The sequence below is a fragment of the Echinops telfairi genome, unplaced genomic scaffold (genome assembly GCF_000313985.2).
Source record: "Echinops telfairi isolate 266 unplaced genomic scaffold, ASM31398v2 ScPeMD7_7424;HRSCAF=8462, whole genome shotgun sequence".
Taxonomy (NCBI): Eukaryota; Metazoa; Chordata; class Mammalia; order Afrosoricida; family Tenrecidae; genus Echinops; species Echinops telfairi.
In genome coordinates, this window is record NW_022111324.1 from 68527629 (window position 1) to 68554699 (window position 27071).

The 27071-nt window shown below is 39.0% G+C and overlaps 1 protein-coding gene across 2 annotated transcripts in view; it reads right to left on the minus strand.

Moving 5' to 3' along the window:
- The window catches only part of EPRS1 (glutamyl-prolyl-tRNA synthetase 1), a 72837-nt gene extending 46145 nt beyond the window's left edge, over positions 1–26692 (minus strand). The window contains exons 1-13 of one of the 2 annotated variants that reach the window (XM_045297939.1): positions 26554–26692; positions 24639–24723; positions 24152–24251; positions 23001–23157; positions 17792–17931; positions 16293–16390; positions 13040–13166; positions 11672–11864; positions 9791–9962; positions 7640–7873; positions 5347–5431; positions 4888–4947; positions 4586–4606 (exon numbers count right to left, since the gene is read on the minus strand). In XM_045297939.1, coding sequence (XP_045153874.1) covers positions 4586–4606; positions 4888–4947; positions 5347–5431; positions 7640–7873; positions 9791–9962; positions 11672–11864; positions 13040–13166; positions 16293–16390; positions 17792–17931; positions 23001–23157; positions 24152–24251; positions 24639–24723; positions 26554–26599 — 1518 coding nt within the window. In that variant the 5' untranslated portion in view covers positions 26600–26692. The remainder of the gene's footprint in view (positions 1–4585; positions 4607–4887; positions 4948–5346; positions 5432–7639; positions 7874–9790; positions 9963–11671; positions 11865–13039; positions 13167–16292; positions 16391–17791; positions 17932–23000; positions 23158–24151; positions 24252–24638; positions 24724–26553) is intronic. The other variant, XM_004699905.2, reaches the window with a different exon arrangement.
- Positions 26693–27071: the final 379 nt, after the last annotated feature.

The following is a 27071-nucleotide window of genomic DNA, read 5'->3' on the forward strand; positions in this document are numbered from 1 at the left end:
GAAGCACACCAGCCTGTGTGATCACGAGGTGTCAAAGGGATCAGGAATCAGGCATCATCAGAACAAAAAATCCTATCATTGTGAATGAGGGTGGGAGTGTGGAGTGGAGACCCAAAGCCCATTTGTAAGCCACTGGATATCCCCTTACAGAAGGATCTTGGGGACGAGAAGAGCCAGTCAGGGTGTGTTATAGCAAAGATGAAACATACAACTTTCCTCTAGTTCCTAAATGTCCCCCCCACCCGCCCACTATCATGATCCCAATTCTACTTTACAAATCTGGCTAGACCAGAGGATGTACACTGGTGCAGACAGGAACTGGAAACACAAGGAATCCATGGCAGATAATGCCTTCAGGGTGTGAGTGGCGATACTGGGAGGGTGGAGGGAGGTGGGTTGGAAAGGGGGAACCGATGACAAGGATCTACATATATCCTCCTCCCTGGGGGAAAGACAACAGAAAAGTGGGTGAAGGGAGACGTCGGACAGGGCAAGATATGACAAAACAATCAATTATAAATTATCAAGGGTTCATGAAGGAGGGGGGAGCAGGGAGGGAGGGGAAAAAAATGAGGAGCTGATGCCAGGGCCTTAAGTGGAGAGCAAATGTTTTGAGAATGATGAGGGCAATGAATGTATAAATGTGCTTTACAAAATTGATATATGTATGGATTGTGATGAGTTGTATGAACCCCTAATAAAAGTATTAAAAAAAAAAAAAGAATCATTTGTACTATATAGGGGCTGTATATAGAGCTTAGGGGAGGAAAATACAGATATAGGTAATGTCAAGTCAAACAGCTAAGTTAACAAGGTAGGTATTCTTTTCCTCAGGATGCAAGTAATCTTGGTAGGGCTACTTAAATCTGGCTGGTTTTGTTTGGCTTTCTTTGTTCTGGATTTTTGTCGTGCCAATACTATACCAAAACTAAAGCACCAGCTGAAATCAGCACTTCTAATTTTTTGTTTCCTTCCTTGAAGCTTAAAAGTCATTCTTATTTATGAAGGATTCATTCTTTCAGCTTCTTCAGGTTAGAATGATCAGAGACTTAACTTGCGATTACTCAATTGCTTGCAAACCAGGATGATATAATTTCCTTAAAGACACAAAGGCAAAACAACCCCACCTGGGAAACTTATTTTACTTCGCTGCAGCTTTGTTCTGGGATCTGATAAAAGAAGACTGTTCCTCACACCTGATAACCGTGTGGGGCAAATGTTAAACCAGACCTTTAGTCTGCTCAACACTAAAGGGTTATGATTCAAATGGTCTCAAGGAAAAAGTGGGAATCTGGATTTCTAAGAAGCATCCTGCAGGACTGTTAGGATCAGGAAAGTTTAGGAAACCCTGGATTAGAAGATTTTTTAAAGTTCTTTTTCAGTTCTACAACTGCACAAATCTAAAATCTCTGGATCAGTGGTTTCCAAATTGTTCGAGAGTCCTAAGGACTTCAGAGCAGTTCAATTGGAAAGGGGAAGGATAGGAATGAGGCTGAAGAGATAAGTTATCCAGACCCCAGTGACGCACTTCAACTAAAACAGCTATACATTTATTTACCAACAATTACTACAACAACAAAAAATCCTTGAAAGGAAAGTTTCTTTTATTTCATGGCAAGGGCTTTAGAAATATCAACACAATCTTATTTACTAGCTGAACTGAAAGAATGATTATCATAGAACTGAAATATTAAAGTGAATCTAAAAATTAAAGTTGTAGAAGTTGACAGAAGCAGGAAATAACTGAAATGAGCACCTTAAAGCTGGGACTAAAGAGTGTACATCTTAACCCTCAAGTAAATCAGAAAAAAATTCAGACAATGAGGTTAGGAATAAACTTTTGAAGTGTCTCCTATGGGTAACAAGGGAAATGTTCTTTTATAGAAATATATTCCACTTAACAATGATACAGAAAAGTGCCGTGTTAGTCTCGGGTCAAGATGAAAGTCTGGTTAAGAAAAGCAGGACTGTATTTTCAGGGGGAGATGGAGATGGAGATGGAGATTACTAACTGCTCTCCGTTTTGGTGCTCCCTTCATTTGACCACATATACGAACTCTGTGAATAATGCTTTCTTAAAGACGTATGTAATTAAAGAACTCTGGCTAGCAGCTCTAGCAGGAGTTACTGTAAAAAATGTTATGTTACAAAACAGCAAGAAAGCAACTAAAGAATAGGGCAGGAAAGGGGAGAGCAGCCACAAAATTTTAGGAACTGGAAAAGATATATTAAAAGAGGGCTAACCGACTTAGGCTAACAAATAGAACCTTAATTAGTAAAGAAAAAAGGCAAAAATCAATGCCAACCCCTTTTCTACTAGACACTCATCGAAAGACTCTGTGACTGACAGTGTCCAAGGTATCTGTACAAGTGGGAGAAATGGAGAGAGCGCAATGTTTTTCTATTTTTCAGTATATGAAACTGAGGATTGATGAATCTCTAGGGGCTGCACTAAACAGAAGCAAGACGGTATTAGAAAACGCACGAGTAACAAAAGAATACTCCTGGAAATACGATAATATAAATAGAAAACTCAACAGAGGTGAAATGATGTACCAGAAGGTAGAACACCGAAATATAAGATACAAAATAAAAAAGAAGTTAACAACATTAGCGGATGAATACAGGAAGATCCCTGGTGGTGGTACACACTGGGCTGCTAACTGCAAAGCCAGCAGTTCGAAACCACCAACCTCTCTGCTGGTGAAAGACCAGGGCTCTCTACTCCCAGAATCAAGTTAGTCTCAGACACTCACAGGGGCAGTTCTACCCTGTCTGATATGATTGCGATGAAGCAACATAAACACTAAGGCAATGAGTTTAGTTTTGGTTCAACAACAGCACAACGTGTAAGAGATCCAGAGGGGAAAATATCCAGTAGAGAACAAAATGCAAAAGAAAATGGAAGAATTCAGGAAATTTTCCCAGAACGGGCTTCCAGACAAGAAGCCACATATTCTTCCATTGGATATGGATGAAAATAGACCCACACCAGCATGCAATTTCAGAACATAGGCACAAAAAGGTCCTTTTTATAGTATTCACAGTATATTCTATAATAGTATTCTGTGAATACTATTCACAGAAATAGTATTCACAGTGAATACTATAGGGGGCAAAAAGCCTTAATTATTCTTCTGCCATACAGGGTCACTAGAAATTAACAGTAGTCAATGGGCTTTGGCATTTATACCAGGTCTCAAGAAATCTTTTCCATCCCATGCTCCCCTGCTGAGAGCTACCAAAGGATATGCTACAGCTAAGTAAGGAGACACAATGAGATGGGCGATACGGAAATCAGATGTCCAGCATGGGACAAAGGCAGAGGGAATCCTTAGGATGAGGTTGCAGAGAAGGGAGGACAGCCACGCCTCTGCTGCCACTAATGCAGACCCAGTCAGAGGAGCGTCGAGCTGCTGGCATAAGCATCTCCAAGAGGACACTGAAGGAATAACTGAAGCATCTGAACAACTTAGAAGGAAATTTACAAACTTGTGAAGAGCCTCAGACTGAATTAGAAAGTTAAGCCAATAAGAAGAGCAATAATACAACAAACTACAAGAAAAGACACCTAACTATTCATCTTCCATAGAGGGTAACTGATAATGGCTAAATCTAAAAAACCATGAGGTAGCGATACATGTATGCCATTTAGAAAGACAGTGATAAATGCCAGTACCTAAATGTCTAGAGAACTACAGGTGGTTTCTCTAGGGGACGAGAGGTGGGAAAGGGCAGGGAGGGAGGGGGGTGGGGGGTGCACCGTTCATCTTCACAAACCCAACAGCACTATTTGAATAGAGTGGAATATACGTCATTTTTAAACGTAGTAAAAATTAAAATCTCTAAAAATTGATTAATGAAAAGTGCAGCGATGTTAACTTTGCTTATAAATAGCACTAACATTATTAGTAACTGCAGCAACAGAAAGTACCAATTAGTAACTCTTTTACACACTGAAATGCTGACTAATCACGAGACTAAATTAAAGAAACTCAAGACACATGCAAGACAAGCAACTATTTCTTGAGGCAAAGCATCAGCACAATCAAGCAACAATCTGCCCCACACTCACCCTTCCCCTCCCCTCCCTCCGAAAATAATTTACAGAACACAATCACAGAAACCATAGTTTAAAACTTGGCATTTTTGTGGTTTGCCTTATTATAGTATCTAAGCATCTGCTTCCAATTAGTAATTAACGATATCAATATGCAATATTCCTCATCTGGTTTCATTTAAGGAGCAATTTTTGTAAAAGCTGCGATTCAGTAAGACACAGGAATTGCAATCAATGAACCTTCAATACAACTCAATGCAATGTGTAATCATAGAATTCTATGTCCTCTCTCTCTGTACACAAGGACGAGAATGGAGTTAGCCCAATCTTCCCTTTGTTGTTAAGAAAACCAGAGGATGTGTCTCTTAAAACTAGGAATAATGCATTTGAAATGAGTTTGTGCAAGTAAATCTTTTCTTCTATATGTAAATGTGATTGTGCTTCAAAGCTGTATATCATCTCAGGCTATAACATGTAATACGATGAAAGTTATGCACTAAGGCAAATAAAAGCATTACGCAATACCTTCTTACAGAGAGCTCGCAGCTTGAAAGCAGAAAAATGAAATGCAGTGTTCATAAAATTTAAGGAAAAAGCTATTACCATTCCCCCAAACTTCAAATATGTTTCAATTGCTGTATTTGTTTAAAATAGTTAGTAAGCTTAATGCTTTTTATATATTTAAAGAAGGAAAACATTCCATTTTCCTGAAAGTCTGCAAATATTCTTTACAAATTTTTCTCTTATATGCACACCAATTAATTCTACAATTACTATATTATTGAGAAGTTTGGCATGAAAAAAGCAAATTGAGTTAAAACATGTACCTTCTTATTAAATGCCCAGATTTTGTCCCATTCCATGTTCACAACTGAACGTGAAGAGCCCTAGAAAAACATTAATAACATGAGTTAATGGGCAAGATTAATTAGAACTTTAAAAATCTTATTACAAGTGAAATATCTCCTGTCTTAGAAAACAAGCAAGAAATGCTTTATGTACACTGCCACTGAAAAAACAAATTTTCACATACACACTAAGTTGGTTATCCCACAGACTAAGGGGTTCTGTTGTGAATCATTCTACAGGAGAAAAGTCACCAGCTATTTTGTCCAACAACAGGTTAGTCATATAGGATATTTTCAATTTTCCACTACTGTAAACAGTGCAGAGCATACCTTTAATTTTGCCCTGGACAATAAGAGAACGTAAGAAATAATAAAGACTAAAAGGGTATCAACAGACACTTCAAATTCAGCAAAGTTGAGAAAGAAACCCTAACTCACCTGGGCAGCAATAAACTGCTTCAGCCCCTCCACTGTCATCCCTCTTCTCAGTACACCACGAACTGTAGGAAATCTTGGGTCATCCCTGGAAATATGTAAATTTTTAATTACTGCGGAGCCTGTGTGTAGATGCAGAATACAAATACATTTACAGGTAACAAATAATACTGATTATTTCTGAATATTTGGCCTAAGACCTAGTTGAATTAATTGGGTGGATCACAGTACAAGTGAGCCCATGTTCATGATGAAACCTGCTTACTAGTCAGATATTGTTCAGAGAAGAAAATGTGATATGGGAATATTCAAAGTGCATTTGAAAAAGCCCCTGCATTAATGCATTTATAGGAGCTCTTTATTAAACAAACATTTAAGATCACGTAAGAGATGGTAGTACTGGTGTTCTCCGGGTCACAAATGCTCTTTACAAAAAGCCTAGGCTATAAATAATGCATATAAAAAAGTTATTATTCCACGACCCTTTAATACAGTTCCTCATGTTGTAGGAACCCCCAACCATAAAATTATTTTCAATGCTACTTCATAACTGTAATTTTGTTAGTTATGAATCATAATATAAATAATATGCAGGACGTATTTTCACTGTTACAAATTGAACATAATTAAACATAATTTAAGTATACTGATTAGTCACAAAACAATATGTAATTATATATTGTGAAATATTTATGTTTTCCGATGGTCTTAGGCAACTCCTGTGAATGGATCGTTTGACCCCCAAAAGGGTCATGGCCCACAGGTTGAGAACTGCTGCTTTAGATAAACTTGCTGTTTATCAAATTAGGCTACACAATAAGTTGCAGAAAATACATATGCTTAATTCAAACATATTCAGCATAAACCTTGGTCACTATATGATGGGACTTTAAATGTACATTTTTGTTAGTTCAGATTTTCAAAGTTCTCTAGACTTATAAATATGGCTGCAATGAAATGAAATTACTTGGGATGGCCCTTCTATTGGTAGTCTTTGTAGCTCCCACCAATTGGCTGTGGGGTGGGGGGATATGTAGTAAATAGGGTGTATGGGGCTCTGGTATGAAGGGATTGGTCAGTTTGGGCATTCTACTGGGTATAAAGCGAATCACGTCAGAAGCAGGAAGCAACTCACAGCTAGCAAGAAAGAAGAGGCCAGAAGAACTGGGAGCTGAGTGTTTCAGAGGTCCCTGCACAGAGAAGCAATGGTCAACTATGAGCAGGAGCCTCCCAGCCACAGGACAAAACACTGATTGCCTTGGGGCAAGGAGGCTGCCTTGCAGTGGGATACCCTTTGGACATTTATCAGCAATACAGAAGCTTTGTAACACTTGCCCAGTTAGAGCAGAACCCAGAAACTTGTGACTGTAGGCCAAGGACCAGAGAGAGACAGGCTTGGCAGCAGAACTGACAAAGGCACTGTAGACTAAAGAACTGTATGCTGACCATTTTGTAACGTAGCGTGCCGAATAAAACTCCCATAACTATGAGTATTGTCGTGGGTTCTGAGTGGTCATTGCAACAGATTACTGAAACCAACAGGTGGGAGGGATGGTTGGTATCAGAATAATACCAGAAAAAGTCGAAAGGTGGAGGTGTCTGAACTCTGCCTCATAGGACTCAGCCTTGGCAGATGTGGTACTGGATTCTCCTGCCTCTAGGGAAGCTGGCTGTCTGATGAGGACCCCACGCCATTTCTCAGTAACCCACCTGAGCAGATACATTTTTTTGTCTTCAAGCACTTAACACCGGGCTCTAAAAGCACTTTCAGTTTTATACTTTTGTCTATCTGATACAAATCCTATATTCCTTATGAATAGACTACAAAGGCTTTTAAGCTTTTTCTGGGAGCTGAAATCCCTGGGCAACTTGTGCTACAAGATTGGTCCTCAATACATACAGGGCCGAGAACATTTATGGCATCACCTCAACTCGGGCTTTGTGGGTATTTCTGGGACCCCGTCAAAAGAAAAGGCTCAGAGTTTCAGCAGAGTATAGAGTTAACCTGATCTAAAGAGGAACATAAAGTCACAGCCACTTTCTATGAATGCCGAGGTGGTTGAAGAATGCGACCTCATATGTGCGTTCCATTACTGAGTGCCCAGGCCCACAACAGGCACACTACCTTTGTGTTCAACAGAGCCGGGAGACCCTAATGCACTGGTTGCAATGATGTTAGAGACGGGGAACCTGCAGGCTTACCCACTCTAACTCCCCCAACTCTCTGAACCTCAAAGCACTATATAAAAGCACTGGGATCTTACTTCCTATCAATTCAATACAACATTCAACATACCATCCATCGACCAGTCCTTCATTGACAAACCATGTGAGTTTTCTTTTGGACAGCACTGTGTTATTGAGATTTAGCCGACTATATTCCCAAATATATGGTTTTCTTATGCCCAATGCTTCAATAATCCAATAAAACTGTTCATCTCTGTCATGGTACTCCGTTGTTCTCAGGGCATGTGTAACACCTTCAATGCTGTCCACAATAGGGCAAGCAAAGTCATATGTTGGATAAACACTGGGGAGGGGTGGGGAGAGAAAATTTTTTAAAGTCCAAATAAAAAAGCATATTTATAATCTAATAGACATTAGTGTATTGGTTTGGCAAATTCTACAATCATTTTTGTATTAGCTTGAGAATATAACAGTAAGAAGCAATAAAACTGTGCATATGTACATATATATCTACACGTACAATTCACTACATATGAAACATATTCATATATATAAAAAGAATCACATATGTGTGGTTTTAATGAAAAAAAAACAAAACAAAACAAAAAAACCCCCTAATCTGAAAAGACTAAAAACTAACACACACACAGAAACAGGAATTTAGCTTTTGAATCTCCTTGGCAATCCTTCAACTGAGTAGAATTCTAAAGGCTTTAACACTGGTGTTAAATGCATTCAAGAACCACGTCTCCATTTTCTGCAAGTAAAAAAATAGGTTAAAATTCCATCTTAAGATGGAGCTGTCTTTGTAAAAAGTCTAAAATAATATACACACATACACGTGCTTGTCATTTCAACTTTTAAAAATATATTGCTGTATTAGGCCTTTTAATTTTTAAATTTGATGTCACTGTGACCCTAATACAGTATGCTTTTAAAATAATTGATACTGAAAATGTGTATCCAAATTTACTTTTCCAAATGTATTCCAAGTATTTGTTTAATAAAACACATTTGGTTCAAGTGACCGGCATATACAAGTGGCTTCAAAAAGTTTGTGGGAAAACTGAATAATGGAATGCTTCCATAAAAGTTTTGAAGTAAAAAAAAAAAAGTTTTGAAGTTCCCTTGCATATACATGTTTGTCTATAAATGGACACATTCACCCATACCCACAAGTTTAAAAATAGTCTACTGGCAATCATTTACCAATATGTCTTTGGAGTTTAATTCAGCATGTAGTAAAACCTCTTTATACTATAAAAACATGTACTCTATGGATTAATTTATAAAATAAAATATTGCAGAGTAGAACTATTTTTTAAGTCTAATCTGAAGATACTAAAAACTAATTTAAACTACATTTTAATTTAGTTTAATTTAAACTACTAAAAACTAATTTAAAACACATGATATTTTCTTATATTTTTCATATTTCTGGAACTTTTATTCCTATAACTCTTAAGGAGACAGTTGATCTAGAAATATAGGTCCACAACTTAGAACATATGTGTTCCAGTGAACCATACTTGCGACTGTTTTTGTCCATCTTATTGTCAGTAAAATGGATCGCATATGATATTGCATCATGCAATTTACTGACATTCTTCTCACATATTCAATTTTATGACTTACTTTGCTACAGTTGTTAGGCAGATTTGGAAGAAGTGAGATGTTACAACAAGATATACAACATATAAAGAAAAAGGACCATACAGTCAAATCTTAGTTTTCTAACTGGAAACACCATACCCATTTCCCAGTGGTAATCCTCAAAACACAGAACCATCTACAAATAAAAGTTATTTCCACAACTGACAAAATGCCAACACTATCCAATTCTACTTGTTAGGAGTCAATTTTTATGGTGTATATTTTTTCGATTTGGATGCATTAAAATGTATCTATAAGCGTTTACGTAACACTTGCAAGCCCCAACGGCAAGGGAAGACCCAAAGTTACTGGTAATAAAAGGCAATAATGAAAACCAAAACAGAAACAAGGTGTGTGGCCCACGTCAGAACTGACTTACGGAAGTCAACAGAGCAGGTACTACCTGTACTCTAATACAAGCTTTACTGTCAGTGGGTAAACTGAGGCCATGAGAGATAGGTGCCTTTATCACAGGCTACCCAGCCAGTTAATTTATGGCTGAACAAGGGCCCAGGTCTCTTAACTATTCTGCCAGCATCTACTATGTATTTATGGAAAGAATAAAAGCAAAACCATCAAAGGATACCCCCTACAATAAAATACTCACTTGTATTTATTTCCAGTCCTTGGGTGCGGTTGAATTTTGCAGCGATAAAGGGCTGGGTCTCTCATGCAACCATTGTTACTACTCATGTCAATTTTTGCTCGGAGACAACAGGACTGACCAAACTGACTTCCCTTTTTCATTTCTTCCCACATTTGTAGATTCTTCTCAACAGCTATAAAATGGTAGTTCTAGTTTATTGAATGTACTGCCAATGTGGTCCAATACAAATTACTTTAATAGTCCTGTAACTTGATACAAATCTTCAAGGCCCTGTCTTATAGTATTAGCACAGTGCATTCGTTTTAAAATGTTATTATCAATAAACCATTTAAGATCAATAGGGCAGCCTTTACCCAGTGACAATGTTTAGAGGATTAGGAAAGAAAGAATGGAAAAAGATTCAGGGAGAAAGGAGAATAAGCAATAATACATGGAGCGACTTGCATGGATGAGCTGAAACAAAATGTATATAAATTGTTGAATGTACTCATGATGATCTACTCTGCAAATCTTCACTTAATTAACAATAAAAATGTTTTAAAATGTTGTTATATGTTCAATAGCTGATGCCTAGAGCAAATGCTTCACTTTTTAATGGAAAAAAAACCCTCTCCTAATCCATTTAGAAAATATGCACTCCATAAATAGGCTTAGTGATTAAGGACAAGAGAGAAAGTACATAGTCTAAAAGCTCTGCGCATCCACTGTTTCTCATTCGGGCTCAACTGGCCACCTCTCTCCACCCCCACCCCACTTCAAATTTAACTCTGTGCCTTTGAAACAGAAGCACTCTCTTCACTTGCTGCTTCCTGCCTGGGGACAAACCAATCTGACTTGGTCCGTGGTCCCGCAGGCATTGGCACTGCAGCCTGCTCCCACCTGAAAAATGGAAGCCTGAGTCTGTGGGCTAACTAGAAGCTCCTTGTCATCCTAGTGAGACAATACCCTTGAAATAAGAAAATTAGGCATGAGAGGGAACAGCCTATAATGTAGAAAAGAAGTGTTTAATCCCAGAAAAGAACAACTCTACATGACAAAGTTACAATTCTAGCCCATAGTGACCCTCTAGGTATAGATACATGGTACCTATACATTGTAACTTTGGCCCTATAGGGTCACTATGAGCTAGAACTGATTCCATGGCACTCAATAGTCCTGCCCGTGTCAGAAAATCACAGACCTATCCCATATGGATAAGGAAAAGCTGTTAAAACAATGATCCCACTGGCGAAGCAATTGAAGACAGCACTTTATTTTCTCACAAATTGTCAAGTTATCTCCAAAAACCCACCTAATTGGAGACTTTTCAAAAAAAGAAAAAAAGAACTATTTCTAAGCAATTCAAGTTTACTGTACTTATAAAATGTGACACTCAAGATTTAAATACAGTAGTGTCAAGTTCTGGCCACAATAACAATGAAAAAAAGCCCACCTGAGAAGCTTCAGGGGACAAGGCGTGAGCAAGAAAGACATGCTTCTTTGATGAGAATTTCAGAAACACGGGGCCATAGCAAGATTACTTTCACCTTTATCCACACATTTATAGGAGGACGTGGGTGCTAGTAGCAATAACATGAAGCCTCTTAGAAAGGCTTCATAGTTGAGACAAGAAAGCGCTGCAGAAGGATTTGAATAGGATGAATTCAATACTACACATAATAAATGTGATCCAAGGACATGCCCACTTCCTGTGGAATTACGACACCAACAAATAAGAATTTAAAGAATAAAGGGCAAAGATTCCTTAGAGAAAAATTAACATATGGATCATATTCTCAAGTGTGTAAACAATTCTTTCATAGAAAAAAAAATTACATTATAGAAAGCAAAAGAATACAAGGAGATTATCAGTTAAAGCAAGAAGCCCTAAATGTGCCTTACAGTTTTTCCTGTGTTTGGATTCTATCCTCTGCTCACGTTCCACTTTCATCTGTTCAGCTGGAGTATCATCCACATAGGCCTTTCCTTCTTGAATTAGCTTCTCTGCATATTTCATAATAGTTTCAAAATGATCCGAGGTGTAAGTAAATTGATCTGGTTTAATATGCAACATCGCAACATCCTCCAAAATAACCTGCAATGTGATCGAAAATAACCATCAGTTTACCTTTGGCATGTTCTTGGGCAGTTTCAACCCTTGATACTGCATTTGGGAAAATCAAATAATGCACCACGTCTTACAATGCCTGAAAATGGTCGTTGGAAATTGTTGGCCATACTAGATTGGCTTCATTTTCCTACTCCTTAAGGGACAAATTATGAGAGAATTGGATTTAAAGATGAAAAAGAGCTATTTATTATATCAACCTCCATATTCCCAACTGAGAAAGCTGATCTCATGACAGAGGTTTCCAATTACTCCAGAAAAGATTTATTATTGCTTTTACTGACAATTGACCTCACTTGGAATATACTGCAATGCTGTTGAATAAAGCTGTTAAGACATTAGCAAATCTTTATAATTTCCAAAACCTATTTAGTTTTTGTTTCATTCATAAATTTAAGATTTTATGACCAAAAGAGAAACTTGCCTCCTTTTACCAGTTCATTTAAGACACTTGTACTTAGAGGAAAACATAGCACATCTATAAATTTTAGAGCAATTTAGAAAAGAGTAAAATATTTTAATTTTTTTAATGGGAACTCATTTTTTCTTGGCTTAGATCTAGAATACAGGTTTACCCCACTATCCGGAAGCATACAATTGCAATGAAATCTTGGAAACGTGTAAAGTGAAGAAGCAATCGTTATTCCTTTATAGGGGAAACACTTTGAGGGTCCTAGGCCCCCAAAATAACCTACCAAACCACACCCCGTGCCACACAAAAGCTAAAATAACACTAACATATAGTGTTCACAGGCACAGGCAAAGCCAGGGCAGCTGGAGGCTGCCTGCCCTTCTTGGGGAAGGAGCTTGGCAACACCATTGTCCCTGTTCCGTGGGGTGGAAGGGGCGGGGCCAAGCTGCTTCTGTAACACCCCACTGCCAAATCAATGCTGAATTCTGGTTTTGTAAGTGGAAATCCTCTTTGGTTAGCAAGAACAGTTACTAATACAGGCAGGTCTTCCGTGAATGTGAAGTGACGTAAACGGACTTTGGAAAAGCAGGGGACACCCGTATACAGATGAGGCAATAGCATGTAGGAGAACTTCATTTACTTCCGTACCATGAAGGTATGAGGTTCATGTTTTAAGCTTTAATTTTTATTAACTTTTCTGTCAAAGGGTCATCACTACACTTTTAATTACCTTCTCAAAATCTTCCTTTTCTTTTTCAGGATTTGTGTCATCAAATCTCATGATCAGTTTCCCTTTAAAGTTAACCTGGTAGTGCTGGTTCAGAAGAGCAGCTTTTGCATGCCCAATGTGTAAGTAGCTAAAACAAAAACATTTCACAAAGAAACTCATTAACACGCTTTAACTAAATTCTTAAACTTTACCCTTTTGAGGAGATGAAAACAAACAAAACCAAAACTCTGTCTTTGGTATTCCAGCCATGTGTTCTCTTTGAACAAAACATACTGTGACACAGCATCTGTCCCGGACAAGAGTTTTAAGAGATTACATTTGTAATGGCGCCGGCAGTGTCTTTCTCACAGGACTGGGAACCTGGGAGAATTTTATAACCATTTTTATTTTCTGTGAGTTTTAGTAGTACAGGAAGTACCTGTGTGGCCTGCACTTTTCTCAAGTGTCAACATCTTACCTTACTAAAGCACATCTGTCACAACTAATGAACTAACAATCTGTACACATACATGATTACGAACTAAACTCCACGCATTCTCCAGGTTTCATCACTGGTAAATTGGAGATGACAGTGCCTTTTTCTACGGCTGGTGGGATTAAAGAAGTTGCTAGTAAACGTAAAGCAGTTGGTAGTGGCTGCACACAGGAGATGCTACAGATGTTAGCTACGAATAAAGGGCAAAAGTCAAGTCTTCTGGCCTTCCATGTAACAGAGGGGATAAACATGTTTTATATCATCATAGAACTCTTAAGAAGTATAAAGGGATATGGCCAAAATTATGAATAAGAAAATCCAAAGGCTGATTAAAATTGATTTCAAATCCCTAAGTTATATTAGGTCAAGAGCATAATCTTTGATATTAACATAACAGGATAGTCTTGGAATAAGAAAACTTATTTTATACAAAAATTAACTAGAAAAGCTCATTCTTTAGTGACAGGAAAAATAGTAAGATCCAAAAGGGACAAGTGTTTATCTACAAGTTATGTACTGCCATTACTAAAAAGGGGCTTTTATCAAGCCCTAAGCCGGGGTCCTCAAACTTTTAAAACAGGGGGCCAGGTTCACTGTCCCTCAGACCCATTGGAGGGGCGGACTATAGTTTAAAAAAAAAAAACTATGAGCAAATTCCTATGCACACTGCACGTATCTTATTTTGAAGTAAAAAAACCAACGGGGCAAAAACAGCCAGCGGGCCGGATAAATGTCCTCGGCGGGCCCGCGGGCCGTAGTTTGAGGACGCCTGCCCTAAGGTCACTATTCAATGGGAAGACCGTCAAAGTCTCTCAAATTTTGTATCAGATGGTAGGGGTTCAAAATGTTTATGGCCATTAAAACAGGGATTATTTATTAGTGCATTCCACTTGGTCAATTACCAATCATTTAATGATCAAATCTGTGAAATGTCTAGTCATTACAAGCATACCCCAGGATATGTACTTTGCTTCATTGTTTGTTACGGTAGGTTTGGGATTTTTTTTTTTTTTAACAAATTGAAGGCTTGTGGCAATTTTCTTTCAGATACCTCTATCAGCGTCAATTCCCCAACAGCATATGTTCATTTTGTGCCACATTTTGGTAATTTAAACAATGGTTCAAACTTTTTTCATAATGCTATTGCAACCTAATAGATTTCAATAAAGTGTAAACATAACTTTTACATGCACCAAAGGAGCCCTGGTGATGCTGTAAGGCAGCCGTCCTCCAACTGCGGCCCGTGGGCCACATGCGGCCCACCGAGGACATTTATCCGGCCCGCCGGGTGTTTTTGGCCCATTTGTTTTTTACTTCAAAATAAGATATGTGCAGTAAGCATAGGAATTTGTTCATAGTTCTTTTGGCCCCCTGTTTAAAAAGTTTGAGGACCCCCGCTGTAAGGTAAGCATTGGGCTGCTAACCACAAGACTGCCAGTTCAAACACATCAGCCACTCTGCAGGAGAAAGAGGAAGGTATTTGCTCCTATAAAGATTTTCAGTCTTAGAAACCCTAACATACGCATGAAATAAAAAAGTTGTCACAACTCACTTTATTACAATGATCTGGAACTGAACTTACAATATCTATGAAGTATGCCATTCTCTTCTACCTCCTTCCACCTACCCTCTATTTTACCACCTACATCAGCAAAGATAAAAGTAGAGAACTTGAGTTCTAAAACTGATTTTACTGTTAATAGTGCTTATGAAATCGTATGCAAAGAACAATTAAGTACATAGCAAAAACAAAGCTGGTTCCTTATGTGCTAGATTCTATTGTTTACATACTCCATTTATAATAAATGAGTAGTAATTTGGCTGTATAACACAAATCTGAAATTAAAGTAAATTTAGAAAACAATAATCATATCATTTGTAAACTACAGAAACCCTCTAGTGAGGCTATCTGACTTACTAAGAGGCATTTTATTATATTAATAGAATTACTAGAAGGGCTCTATTACAAAGCAAGCCCATTAGATGTCAATTAGTACAAAACTCAAACTAAACTCACTGTCAATGAGCCCATTCTGACTCAGAGACCTTACAGAACAGGATAGAACTGCCCGTGGGTTTGCAAGACTGTTAACTCTTTAGGAGTAGAAAGCCTTGTCTTTCTCCCTAGGAGCTGCTGGTGGTTTTGAACTGCTGACCTTGTAATTAGCAAGAAAACTCAAAACCACTACAAGACAGGCTCCCCCTCCACTTTGGGGAATGCTGGGCAAAACCTGGGGCAATCAAGAGCTGGTGGCCTCAACAACAATAGCCATCTTCCCTAATGATCGATTCAAATATTTTCTAATATTGCCAAGGGTGGAAAGCAAGGGCGTACCTGTACTAACGGAGGAACAGGAAATGGACTATTCCAGACACGCCGCCTTTATTTGGGAAAAGGTAACTTAGAGTAATTATACAACCCTCACTACTAAGTAAAAGGATTGCTCGTGGTACAAATACCAATTCTTACTAAGCCAGAAAAATCTCAAAATCCAAATAAAATTTAAGCCCTTCTCTTTATGGGTATTTTCCTATTTATACTTAAAATTCTGTCAAAAGTAACTCTCCTATTGCTTTTAATAAGCTAATATTATAAACTTAATATATTGGCATTAACTGTTAATGTTGAGTAAGCTATTGATGTTTAGGGTTTAACTCCTACAATTAATATCTTATTTTCTTCTATATCATTACCCTATTAATATTAAAAGTTTTCATTAACTAAAAGCTATCTTCACTCAGCATGTACCATTATAAATGTAAATTGCTCCTTCTTACCCACTAGCCTCTGGAGGAAATCTGACGGTAACCTTTCCCATCTCTGCACCCGGAAGCTCAACAAATTTTCCAACATCTTGTTTTTTCTGTTCAGGTACCTAAACAGAACCAAAAAAAAAAAAAAAGTTACAAGTTAAATATTTAAGAATACATTCATTCAACAAATGCTTCCATGGTACCCAGTAGGTGCAAAGCACTGAGTAAGCTATAAAAAAATGACTAGAACATTGTTCTTACCCCCTGATGACTCAGAATCTGATGGAGGAATAAAATATAACCAAACTCCGGGGGAAAAAAAATAGTAGTTAACCAATAGCACTTAGGGTTACCAAGAAAAGCTTAAAGGAATTAATAACCAAGTAAGGGCTTAAGTGAAGAGCAAATGTTTTGAGAATGATGAGGGCAATGAATGTACAAATGTGCTTTACACAATTGATGTATGTATGGATTGTGATAAGAGTTGTATGAGCCCCTAATAAAATGATTTTAAAAAATAAATAAATAAACTAGAACTAAAAATAACCCAAGTCTTTAAAAAAAACAACTATGAAAAAAATAATAACCAAGTAGGGCCTGAGAAAATAAGAAATAAAAAATCAGTTGGACAGAGTGTAAAGGGCATTCGTTCTAAGAAAATGAGCGATGGTATAGGCAAAACAGACGCCAGGAAAAGCAGTGCCAAACATCGTGTCGAGTGCGTTCAGAGGAAGTACAAAGAACACAACGGAGCTTTTATGGCTGGCTTTTCTTTCTACAACCAAAGGCATCTGAGATTTGACTGTTTATTTGCATTTTTATTAATACCTGGGATGATGAAGATGTTAAATTAGAGAGACCAGAGACCAAAACCTGCAAACTCAATTAGGCAATGTGACCTCAATAAAAAGCAATGTCTGTGGAAATGGGTAAAAAACAAATTTATAGTTGAAAAGGTAAAATAGCAGGACCTGTTGATCAAATGTGGCCATGAAGGTATGTCAAGATTTATAGCCGGTTTTCAGTCGGCTGACACTGGCCAACAGTGGCTTTTGGAATTTGTTGCATTGACTTCAAGACCATTGATTCAACTGAAACTTCACTACACGTGTATAACGAGAGCAAAGCAGAGCCACACCGGCTGGGACAGGAGAGCCTCTCTACTCTATGCAGAACGAGAAAGAGCCGCAGAATCCCGGGTCCATGGTCAGTCGTTCAAAAGGAAAGGAGAAATTTGGGAGAAAATGAAGAATAGGTAACTGTAAAGCAATGACATTTTCATTACTTGGAGTCTGTAGGGTATACTGTGCATGATCATAATCTTTCAGAAAAATCATTTCCAAGATTGAGGTTTCATATAGTTGAGAATTTAAAGCCAAGACAGAACTTAACAATGGTAGATTGTTCCAGTAAGAGCTTTTTTCCTTTTTTTGCTTATGAAAAGAAATTTGCAAGAATAATTTTCTATTAAGATTTTAGTATCTCAGGAAGACTAAAATGGCAGCATGAAGAAAAAGTCTTACCACTTTAGGTCTTGTGGGTGAGACATCCCATTTAGAACCTACTGACTGAAAGGCCTTCTGGGATTCAAGAAAGCCAAACCAACGTTTTACATGAACTGGAGCTTTGTTCTGCTTCAATTGTTCCTGCCAGGTAGCTTTTCCTGTTAGGAAACATAATTTCAAAACCATTCAGTTAAGCCTGAGCTTCAATAGCAAAGATTTCATCAAGTTAATTTAAATAAATGTGATGGCTTAAAGTTGTACTTCTACAATGAAATTTGTTAGATCCAAGCACAAGTTGAAATGTTTCCAAATATCTGAATTTATCTTACAGCATTCACAAAACTATGAAATATATTTCAGTTCAATTTAAATACCAGATTCCACCCTTGTGTCCACACAATTGTAAAGTCAATTCTATGTTTCATATTGAAGAAAAAGTGTTAAGTAAATCAACTGGAGAATTAAATAAAAATCAAGATAATCAAGTAGCTCATTTCAAGTGGGATCTAAAAAATAAGTCGCGAAGAACTTTAACTCTTTACCATCAAAAAGCTACTACCCTTTTCTCTGAAAATAAGACAGTCATATTAATTTTTGCTCCCAAAGATGCACTAGGTCTTATTTTCAGGGGATGTCTTATTTTTCCACGAAGAAGAATACGGTACACATTTATTGTTTATTGTTTTATTAAAAGAGACCTCACACTTCCTGTCTGCTCCGGCTGCACTGTGGCCAACAGTGAGCTGCGCGCTGTACACATTTATTGTTTATTGTTTTATTAAAAGAGACCTCGCACTTCCTGTCTGCTCCGGCTGCACTGTGGCCAACAGTGAGCTGCGCACACTGCCACTATGGTCCAGAGTCCAGAGTTACGGTAGCTTCGTGGGGCCTTATTTTCAGAGGATGCCTTATATTTCAGCGAGAGGCAAAACTGTAAGTAGGTCTTATTTTGGGGGGATGTCTTACTTTAGGGGAAACAGGGTACCTTAAGAGAAGTACATTATCTTGGAAACATTGTCAAATTATCTAAATAGATCGAAAAAGTAAAAGAATAAACTTATATAGGAAAAGGTGTGACTAAAAACAGCTTTATTTTATGAAGTCAGAAATTAGTTACTAGGTTTCCAGCTCATCTATGCATGGGTTTATTCCAAAAACCTGTTTAAACACATCCCTGACGTCAGTACTGGCTGCAGAAAGGTTCTCTAAGGAATACACTTTGTCTTGGTGTTAGGGTGCCTTTAAAAAGGAAAGGGTCCAATCAAGAGTAGCTTCCAAGAGGGTCTGCTGGACCAATTAAGGCAGCGGTAAGATCTGACAGTTATAGTGACTGGGGGGATTCTAAACAGGAATCCTGAAAGATTTCCTCAAAGGACCCAGGAAACTAGAAAACTGTATGGGTAAGAAAGTAACTGGGAAAGTTGCACCAATGCATTTTCCCATCAGGATGATGCATGTGCTCATTCTTCAGGAGCAGCAAGGCTGTCCCAGTGAGAATTTCACTGGGAACTTTACCCCTTCCACCCTACAGCCGGGATCTTGCCTCTTCCAAATACTTTTTGTTCCCAAACCCAAGGAATATTTTAAAGGGACATGCCTTGGGTCCCTCAAGAATACTGAACCTGTTGATTTGATGTCGTAAAGTCAAAGAAGAGGATTCTTCCCAGAAGGATTAGAGAAATGGCAACACTGCCTTCGGAGCGTACGGCCCTAAATGAGGGAAACACTGAGAAACAATAGCTTCACATTTTTATATTTTTCTTTAAATTTCTTTCCTATGATTTTGTAGCAATACGTTTCACTTACTCTCGTTAGTTATTGTTTAATTTGGGGAAAAATCTGAGCCACAGAGAGCGTAAAAACACTAACGAAAGTGCCTACTGCCTAGATTTTTACATGAGAAGTTATTTCAGCTCATTTGCCTCAGCTTTTTAGGTAGACAAAACTCCAGCACCCTTTTGTGCCTCTCACCAATCCTTCTTACACACTCACCACTTACAATTTTTTGTTAAAATGGCCTTCTCAATTACATTCACACCTTTGTTCTCATTATACATAGCAAATAGTACACCTCAAGTCTTCAGTTAACCAGAGACTTCCATGCCACTAGAACACTTTTCCTGAAGTAGATCAACCATCCCAAGCTGTCCTTCCTGGTTCTGCACAGCCACCTTGGACCACTTTCTCCAGGACCACTTACAACCACTGATACTGTAGTCAGAATTTACAATTTAAGCTGATTCTAACTCCTTTTTGGTCTTTTTTTCTTATGTCACATCAGGAATGCTGTCTACCTTAATCTCCAAAAATTCTATTTGCTATCTGTCCCTTTAACATCTGTAGCACATGACTGATCAGTCTAATTTTACCTGTCTACCACCAATGGTTCCCATTCTCAAATTCTAGCTTGTTTCCTCAATTCAGTGAAACATTAAGAATCTATTTAAGGATTTTTACAATTTGTCCCATTCTTGGTATAAATTAAGAATTCTCTTTATCAAACGCTCTCCTTTCTAGGAGATAAAAATCACCATCACGGTGAGCAAAAACTTATCTGACTTCAGGCTTGTTAAGTGGTGCTGCTAGGAACATTTGTGTACACATGTGTGTTTTAACAATCAAATTATTTCCAAGATACATGAAAGAGTAGAACTGCTAGGACATATGACAATTTTAACAAGACCCTAGCAGTACTTTGGTCAGGTGTTCGGCTAACGCAAGGTTACAATTCAAACCCACCAGCTGCTTCAAGGGTGATGGATAAGGCTCCCGACGTCCATAGAGACTGTCTCAAAAACCCTACACAGGGTTGCTATGAATTGGAATTGACATGTCAGTGGGTTTATGACAACTGTATGCCTAACTTATTGAGGAGCACACAATTATTTTTTCTTAAACTCCTAGGCAAATACCAAGCCATCACTCTTTGCTCCTCGCTACATATTGGATCCCGCCTTTTCAAAATTTTCACTCCCCCTTTCCCTACCTCCCATATACTGTTAGTCTGTATTTAATTAATATCTCAAATATAGATGAAAATAACCGCTCTCCCTGATAAGTGCTTGCAGGGGACCAATGAGGCATGAGAGACTTTTGGAGGTGGTGGAATATTCGCTATCTTGATCATTGTGATTAGTCCACAGAAGTCCATAGATATCAAAACATTTTTACCATGTTAGTTTTTCATATATCAATTATACCTCCCAAAAGTTGTTTAAAAGGCAACTCTATCCCCAAGTTGGTATATTCTTATCCATTGCATAGTCTTAGTTATTGCAATGTAGCGAAGGAAGAGAAGAAGAGAGGGCTCCTGGAGGAACTGCAGTTCCAGATCACTCCCAGCTCCCCCTGACATGCCTACTGAGCAGAGAGAAGTGAACACAGTAGTGCTGGGGTAAAGCGCGGCTGGGGCAGGAGAGCTGGGCCTTAAGCAATCGGGATGAGGGCTTCCTGAGCAGGACAAGGCCAGCTCCAAAGGCAAGAGTGGAGCTGGGATAAGACGGGTATGAGCAGAGGAACAGCAAAGCAGGGTAGGAAATACCCATTACTAGAGTGCAGAAATATGAGGGGGCACCCCCCAAAAACAAACCAATTTCCTCCTCAAAAGCTATCTAAACTTTTTTTTTAACAAAGCAACCTTGTCTTCTTCAAAGTACTCTCCATTAAATTTAATATATTGGTCAAATCTGCGATTCCATTCTTGGAAACATTTTTCAAACTCATCTGTTTGAATGACTGAGAGCACCTCCCTCCTTTTTTCTTTGCCTCTTCTACTTTGTCAAATCACTGTCATTTCACGTCCTCTTCATTCTCGAAAACAAAAAGAAGTCTCAAGGAGCGAGCTCAGGTGAGTCAGGTGCATGGGGGGGGGGGGGGGGGGGGGGGGGGCATGCTGTGGGTTTTTTTGTTTTGATTTGTTTTCAAAAACTGGCACACTGAGATGGTTGTGTGAGCAGGTGCATTGTTGTGGTGGCAAAAATCAGTCCTTTGTCTGTTGGGAGCCGGCCCTAGCAGACATTCTCAAGGTCCTTCAAACAGTGACCGGCTCTAGTGGAAAATTACTGGCAGGTGGTTATGCCTTAAAAGATATCTTAGTCACCAAAGCTTCCTTGTTCTATGAAAATGTCTGAGACAGCTTGCAGTCTGTGTTACCCTCCGTCTCCCCCGAAGTGTTCTTTGACTATTGTGCAGCTGTAACTGTTCTGCAGCTACGTGACCTTGGTTGGTTATCCTCCCCACTCTTCACCCATTGGTTGAAATACTAAGCACTCATTGGACTACAGACATACCATATTGAGAATATGATGGATAGCCGATTGGTTAACATTCTTATGCTTCATTATAATAATACATGTTGGATTGGATACTGTGCAGCACACCTTATTAGAATATGCACCTCCCAGTTCCTCTTTATATTCCCCTAACTTTGCCCAAATAAACGAGCTTGATCAGCATTTGTCTTGCTCCACGTCTCCGTGTCTTTCTTTCCATCCAGGTTCGTCTTTCCCCCCAAGGTCCTGCTCGTGCGTCCCGCTGGTCGGGACGCATCATTTGTCTACCACAAATCAGACCTTTTTTGGTTACACACTGTTATGCGATCTTTTCAGAACATCTATAGAAAGCTTGGTTTAACAGTTTGACCTGGTGGAATGAACTCCAAATATACTACAAGTCAACATTTTCATCTGTGATGTCCAGAATGAGGTATGCCATCAATAGACAGTGCACCTTTTTGAAATGAGAAAACCACTCATAAGCTTGAGTTTTTCCCACAGCTCTGTCATTGTAAGCTGTGTTCAACATCTTAACTTTCTGTGGCATTTTTTCCCAAGCAGGAAACAAATTTCACAGCTGCACAGTGGTCTCTTAAATTGCCATCACAAAAAATGAGATTCAAACGAAACTGGTTGTAAGAAAAAATTCCCTGTGACCAGAGAGAATTTTCCCAGGCGACACCACTGGGTGCACTAACTCAGAGAGAGTTGCTTGATTTTCACCTAGGGGGGAAAATGTGTACTATAAAAGCTCCACCTAGCAGTCTTTACCCATTGGTGAGGGGTGGGTAACCCTCACATAATCAGAGTGGTCATTTGCTGTACAAAGCCCTACGGTTCTGTCTATATATAACACACACACACATACATATACATAGAAATATATGCTCTTCTTACCCTGTAAAATACTAAATAGTTCTAAAAGGGCATTCTTTAAGAGGAATTACTGATACCTTTGAGGGTGGCCCACACACATACATCTGCCAAACTCAAGGAATTTCCAACTAAGTATGTTCTCAGAGACAGGCAATGATTCAGCTCATCGACTGCAGACGTAAAAAGGTTACATGAAGACAACTTTGTAGCACTGAACTCCATCCAGTGATCAATCTGTTAACAAAAAGATGAAGAAGAAATAATGCACCCCAGGGTTTAGACTTAAAAATTAAGAAGAAATAAAATTAACACGAACTGTAGTAATAGCATACTTTGGCTTTCTCAATTAGATTCAAGTCCCATCTCAAACTATAGACTATCTCCTTATGAGGATTCAGTTTTTATTTTTGTATTCTTATTTTGCAGGTGGTGCAGGACAATCTAAATGAACCCAAGGGATAGTACCTAGCCATCTACTTGCATACTTTATAAAAGTAAATCTTAAGAAACTTTTTATTTTTAATTTTATGAGATTTAAGAAAGTTAAAGGAATAGAAAAGCAAAAAAAGGATGGCTTCTAAAGAGCAGTATTCTTAGAAGCCTTGAAGTAAATCTACTATTCCTATAACCTATATTCAAACTACATGCGTAATCCTTAGCTAACTGTTAACATTTGTAGGCTTGCTGTCTCATTACTACAGTAGGGGAGGTAAAAGCTGGATTCAATGGATGACCTATAGAGTTCCTTAAAAGGAGTATTGGTGCAACAGGTAAGCATGTGTCCCTAACCAAAAGGTTGACAATTCAAACCAATGGTAAATAGCAGGTCTGCAGGAGAAAAACATGGTAATCTGTGTTCGTAAAAGAAATGACAGACAAGAACACTTTATGCATAGTTCTATCTGTTACGTGGAATTACAAAGAGTCAGAGGGACTTGATAACATCTAAAAACAACATTATGGTCCCTTCCAACTGAGAACCTAGGAAGAGGAAGGCAGCACACCGTGGCTTTCTGGGGCAGCTGGTGAGAATTAGAGTCTCAATATTAGGAGTTAAGGGGGGGAAAGGGGAAAATAATTTCTCTGAAAATAAAAATATGAGAATTCCTTAGTTTAGTCAATAATTTAAACCAGGATACGGTATTAGGATTCTTAAACCAATGATAACATAGCGAGGTTCTCCAAAATGCAGAGGCATTAATCAAACACAGAAATGTTAAGTCTTTACCTCAGTGTGTTCCATCAGGTTTGAACCATAGAGCCCAGCTGCAGTTGCAACTCTAGCCAAGTAACGAAGTATGGAATTTATGTCTGTAAACATCACATTCCTACAATAAATGAGATAAAAGATTAATCTATTACTCTAGCAAATGGTAAAAGTCATGACCGCGAAGAAACCCCCAAACCTACTGAATTTATCATACACATTCTGCTATACTAACAAAAATAGATCAACCTAGTTTGTTCTGTCATCCTAACCAACTCCAGTTTGTTCTGAAGTGTTAGCTAAATCCAACAACTCACTTTGGAGCAAACTACAAATGGAATAGTCTGCTGAAAAAGAGAAGTCTCTGGGTATAGGTCTTTTTAGAATGAAGAAAAGCATTCCACAAGAAAGCAACTTAATTAGTAAGGAAAACAAGCATATAACACTTAACACTGAGTATTTTTAAAATGGTGTTCAGTATTGAGAAAAAGGATATAAGAACACTTACTCAGAAACACGAAGAATATTCTCTTTCCCTTCTTCAACAGAAATGCTGATATTGTCTTTTACATGTTCTACGGCTAGCAAAGCTCCTATAAGTAATAAGATAAAAAGATTTCTAATAAAATAAGGTAGTATTTATAACTTGTGTCATAAAACGGTGTGGATGACTCAACAAACCAATAAGTCCTGCAAGCAGTAAACTTTTTTCCCACAGTAATCTATACATTAAAAAAAAACTGTCTTGAAAAATAACAAATCAGAGTCCATTCACTAGCAAAGTCCAACTGCTTTTAATATACAGTTTCCGGTTAAACCCCAAACCAAATCAAACTCACGGTCATCCAATCAATTCTGACTCTTAAAGTAGAACTGCCCTATAGGTTTCTGAGGATGTAATTCTTTATGGGAGTAGAAAGCCTCATTTTCTCCTGCTGCGTTCCTGGTGGTTTCAAACTACTGACCTCGGGGTTAGTAGTCCAACTCAAAATCCACTACACCACTGGGGTTTGCACTTAGGGATGCTGACACTCATTTTCTCCTCCCTCCAGAGGCAAGAAGAAATTACAAGTGTCTTGTGTAGTCTTTAATTACCACATTACAGTGATTGTTATGCAGCAAGCACTGAGCTAAGCATTGCACATTAGGTTATTTCTAATCTGTAGAAACAAACAAAACAAAAAAATAGCAACTTTATCCCCATTTTACGGAATGGAAAACTGAAGCTTACTAGCTCATAATCCTTGACTAAACATGTGTCAGAGTAAGGATCTGATGCAAGTCAAAGAAGTACAGTACAGAGCTTAAACTCTAGTAACATAGTATAACACTGCCTCTCAGACATAATAAAATTTACTACATTGATTCATCGCTCTTTTGTGCTTTACTTTGACTAAAATAGAAGTGTTTGAGTCTAAGATGTGTCCCCATACTTTAAACACACTGCTTCATTTAATTCTGACAATCAACCCTACAGTTTCCTTTTTTAAATTGTAGAAAAATTGATAAACCTCAGACACCAAAGGGCTAGTTCTACTCTGTCCTATAGGAATGCTGTGTTGGAATCCACTCGATGACAATGTTTGTTTTTTGGTTTGTGTGTCTACATTATCTATTTATAAACTATATTTGCATCTCAGGAAGCTAGGAAAGCAAGTTTTACACTACTCACATTCTTCTCGTGTGTAATTTTCTAAAGTACTAGGAGGTTGAAATTTTAACCAATCTACCCACAATGACCTTGACCACATTGAAAAAGCCAAACTGAACTAACAACATATATTTAGGAAAGTGACAGCTCCAACGTGTCCGCTGTTTGCTACACCCACAGGTTGTGGAGTGAAGCGGCACCCTTAGTCTGTAGTATATCCGAGTGTTCGAGCAATTACCGTGTCACCTTTAGTTAAAAATAAATGTAACTTCAGTTGAAATCATAAATGATAACATGATCATCAGCTTTGTTCAAACGAACTGAGCATCCTTTTGAGAGTAGAGGGGAAAGTGAGTAAGAAAGATAGAGAGCTGGGGAGTAGAGAGGGGAATCGCGGATAATGGGGTCTTAAGCTTTTAAAATCTTATTTCTACCAACAATTCCCAGACTCCAATGAAAACTAGGACCAAAAAGGAGATGGGAGTTGGCTGGGAGCCACCGCTCGGAGGGAGAAGGTCCGAGACTCTCCCGCGTGTCGCCCAGCCAGGCTCTCCCCGCGCCTCCTACACGCCCCAAATCTACCTCCCGGTGCAGACCCGCCGGCCGCGGGCACGCGGGAGGGGCGCGGGCCCGCCCCGTGGGCAGTTCGGGGGCCAGGGACGGACAGGTCCGATCCACCAGCCCGTGGCAGCAGCTGCGCAGAGCGGCAGCCGAGCCCCGCACCCTCCCGGGCTGATGCAACACGTACAGATCGGCGGCCGCGGCCCCTTACCCAAGGGAGGGTCTCCGGGATTCACCGTCAGGCAGAGCGTCGCCATGTCCACCAGTCGAAGCGGCTACCTGTCAGTCGGCCGGTCTAGCCTCGCGAACCTCCAAAACCCGCCGAAAAGCGAGGCAGTGCAACGTGTGCGCGTGCCCGACGCTGCAGTAACCTTGGCTCCGCCTCTTCACCCCGGCGCCGTCGTCACTGCGCACACGACGCGCGTCATTGTCCGGCGACGTGTGGTCCCGCCCCCCTCTCGCGCAGACTCTCTGGCGTTCTCGGCGGACGGGTTCAGAGCGGCCTCGTGGCTCTCGGCGTACGTGGTGTGGGGGCGGGGATGATGGGAGAGAACGCTAGGGAGTCAGGACTTTACGACACTTGGTACCGGAAGGAAGCCGTTTGCCATCGATTTGGAGTCCTGGGCACTCTATACTGTAGGCCCATACTTAGTAGGGTCTGTAGGACGTTTAGAACAGCTCCTTGGAGTTTCTAGGGCTGTAAATCGGGATAGAAGCAGACAGCCTCAT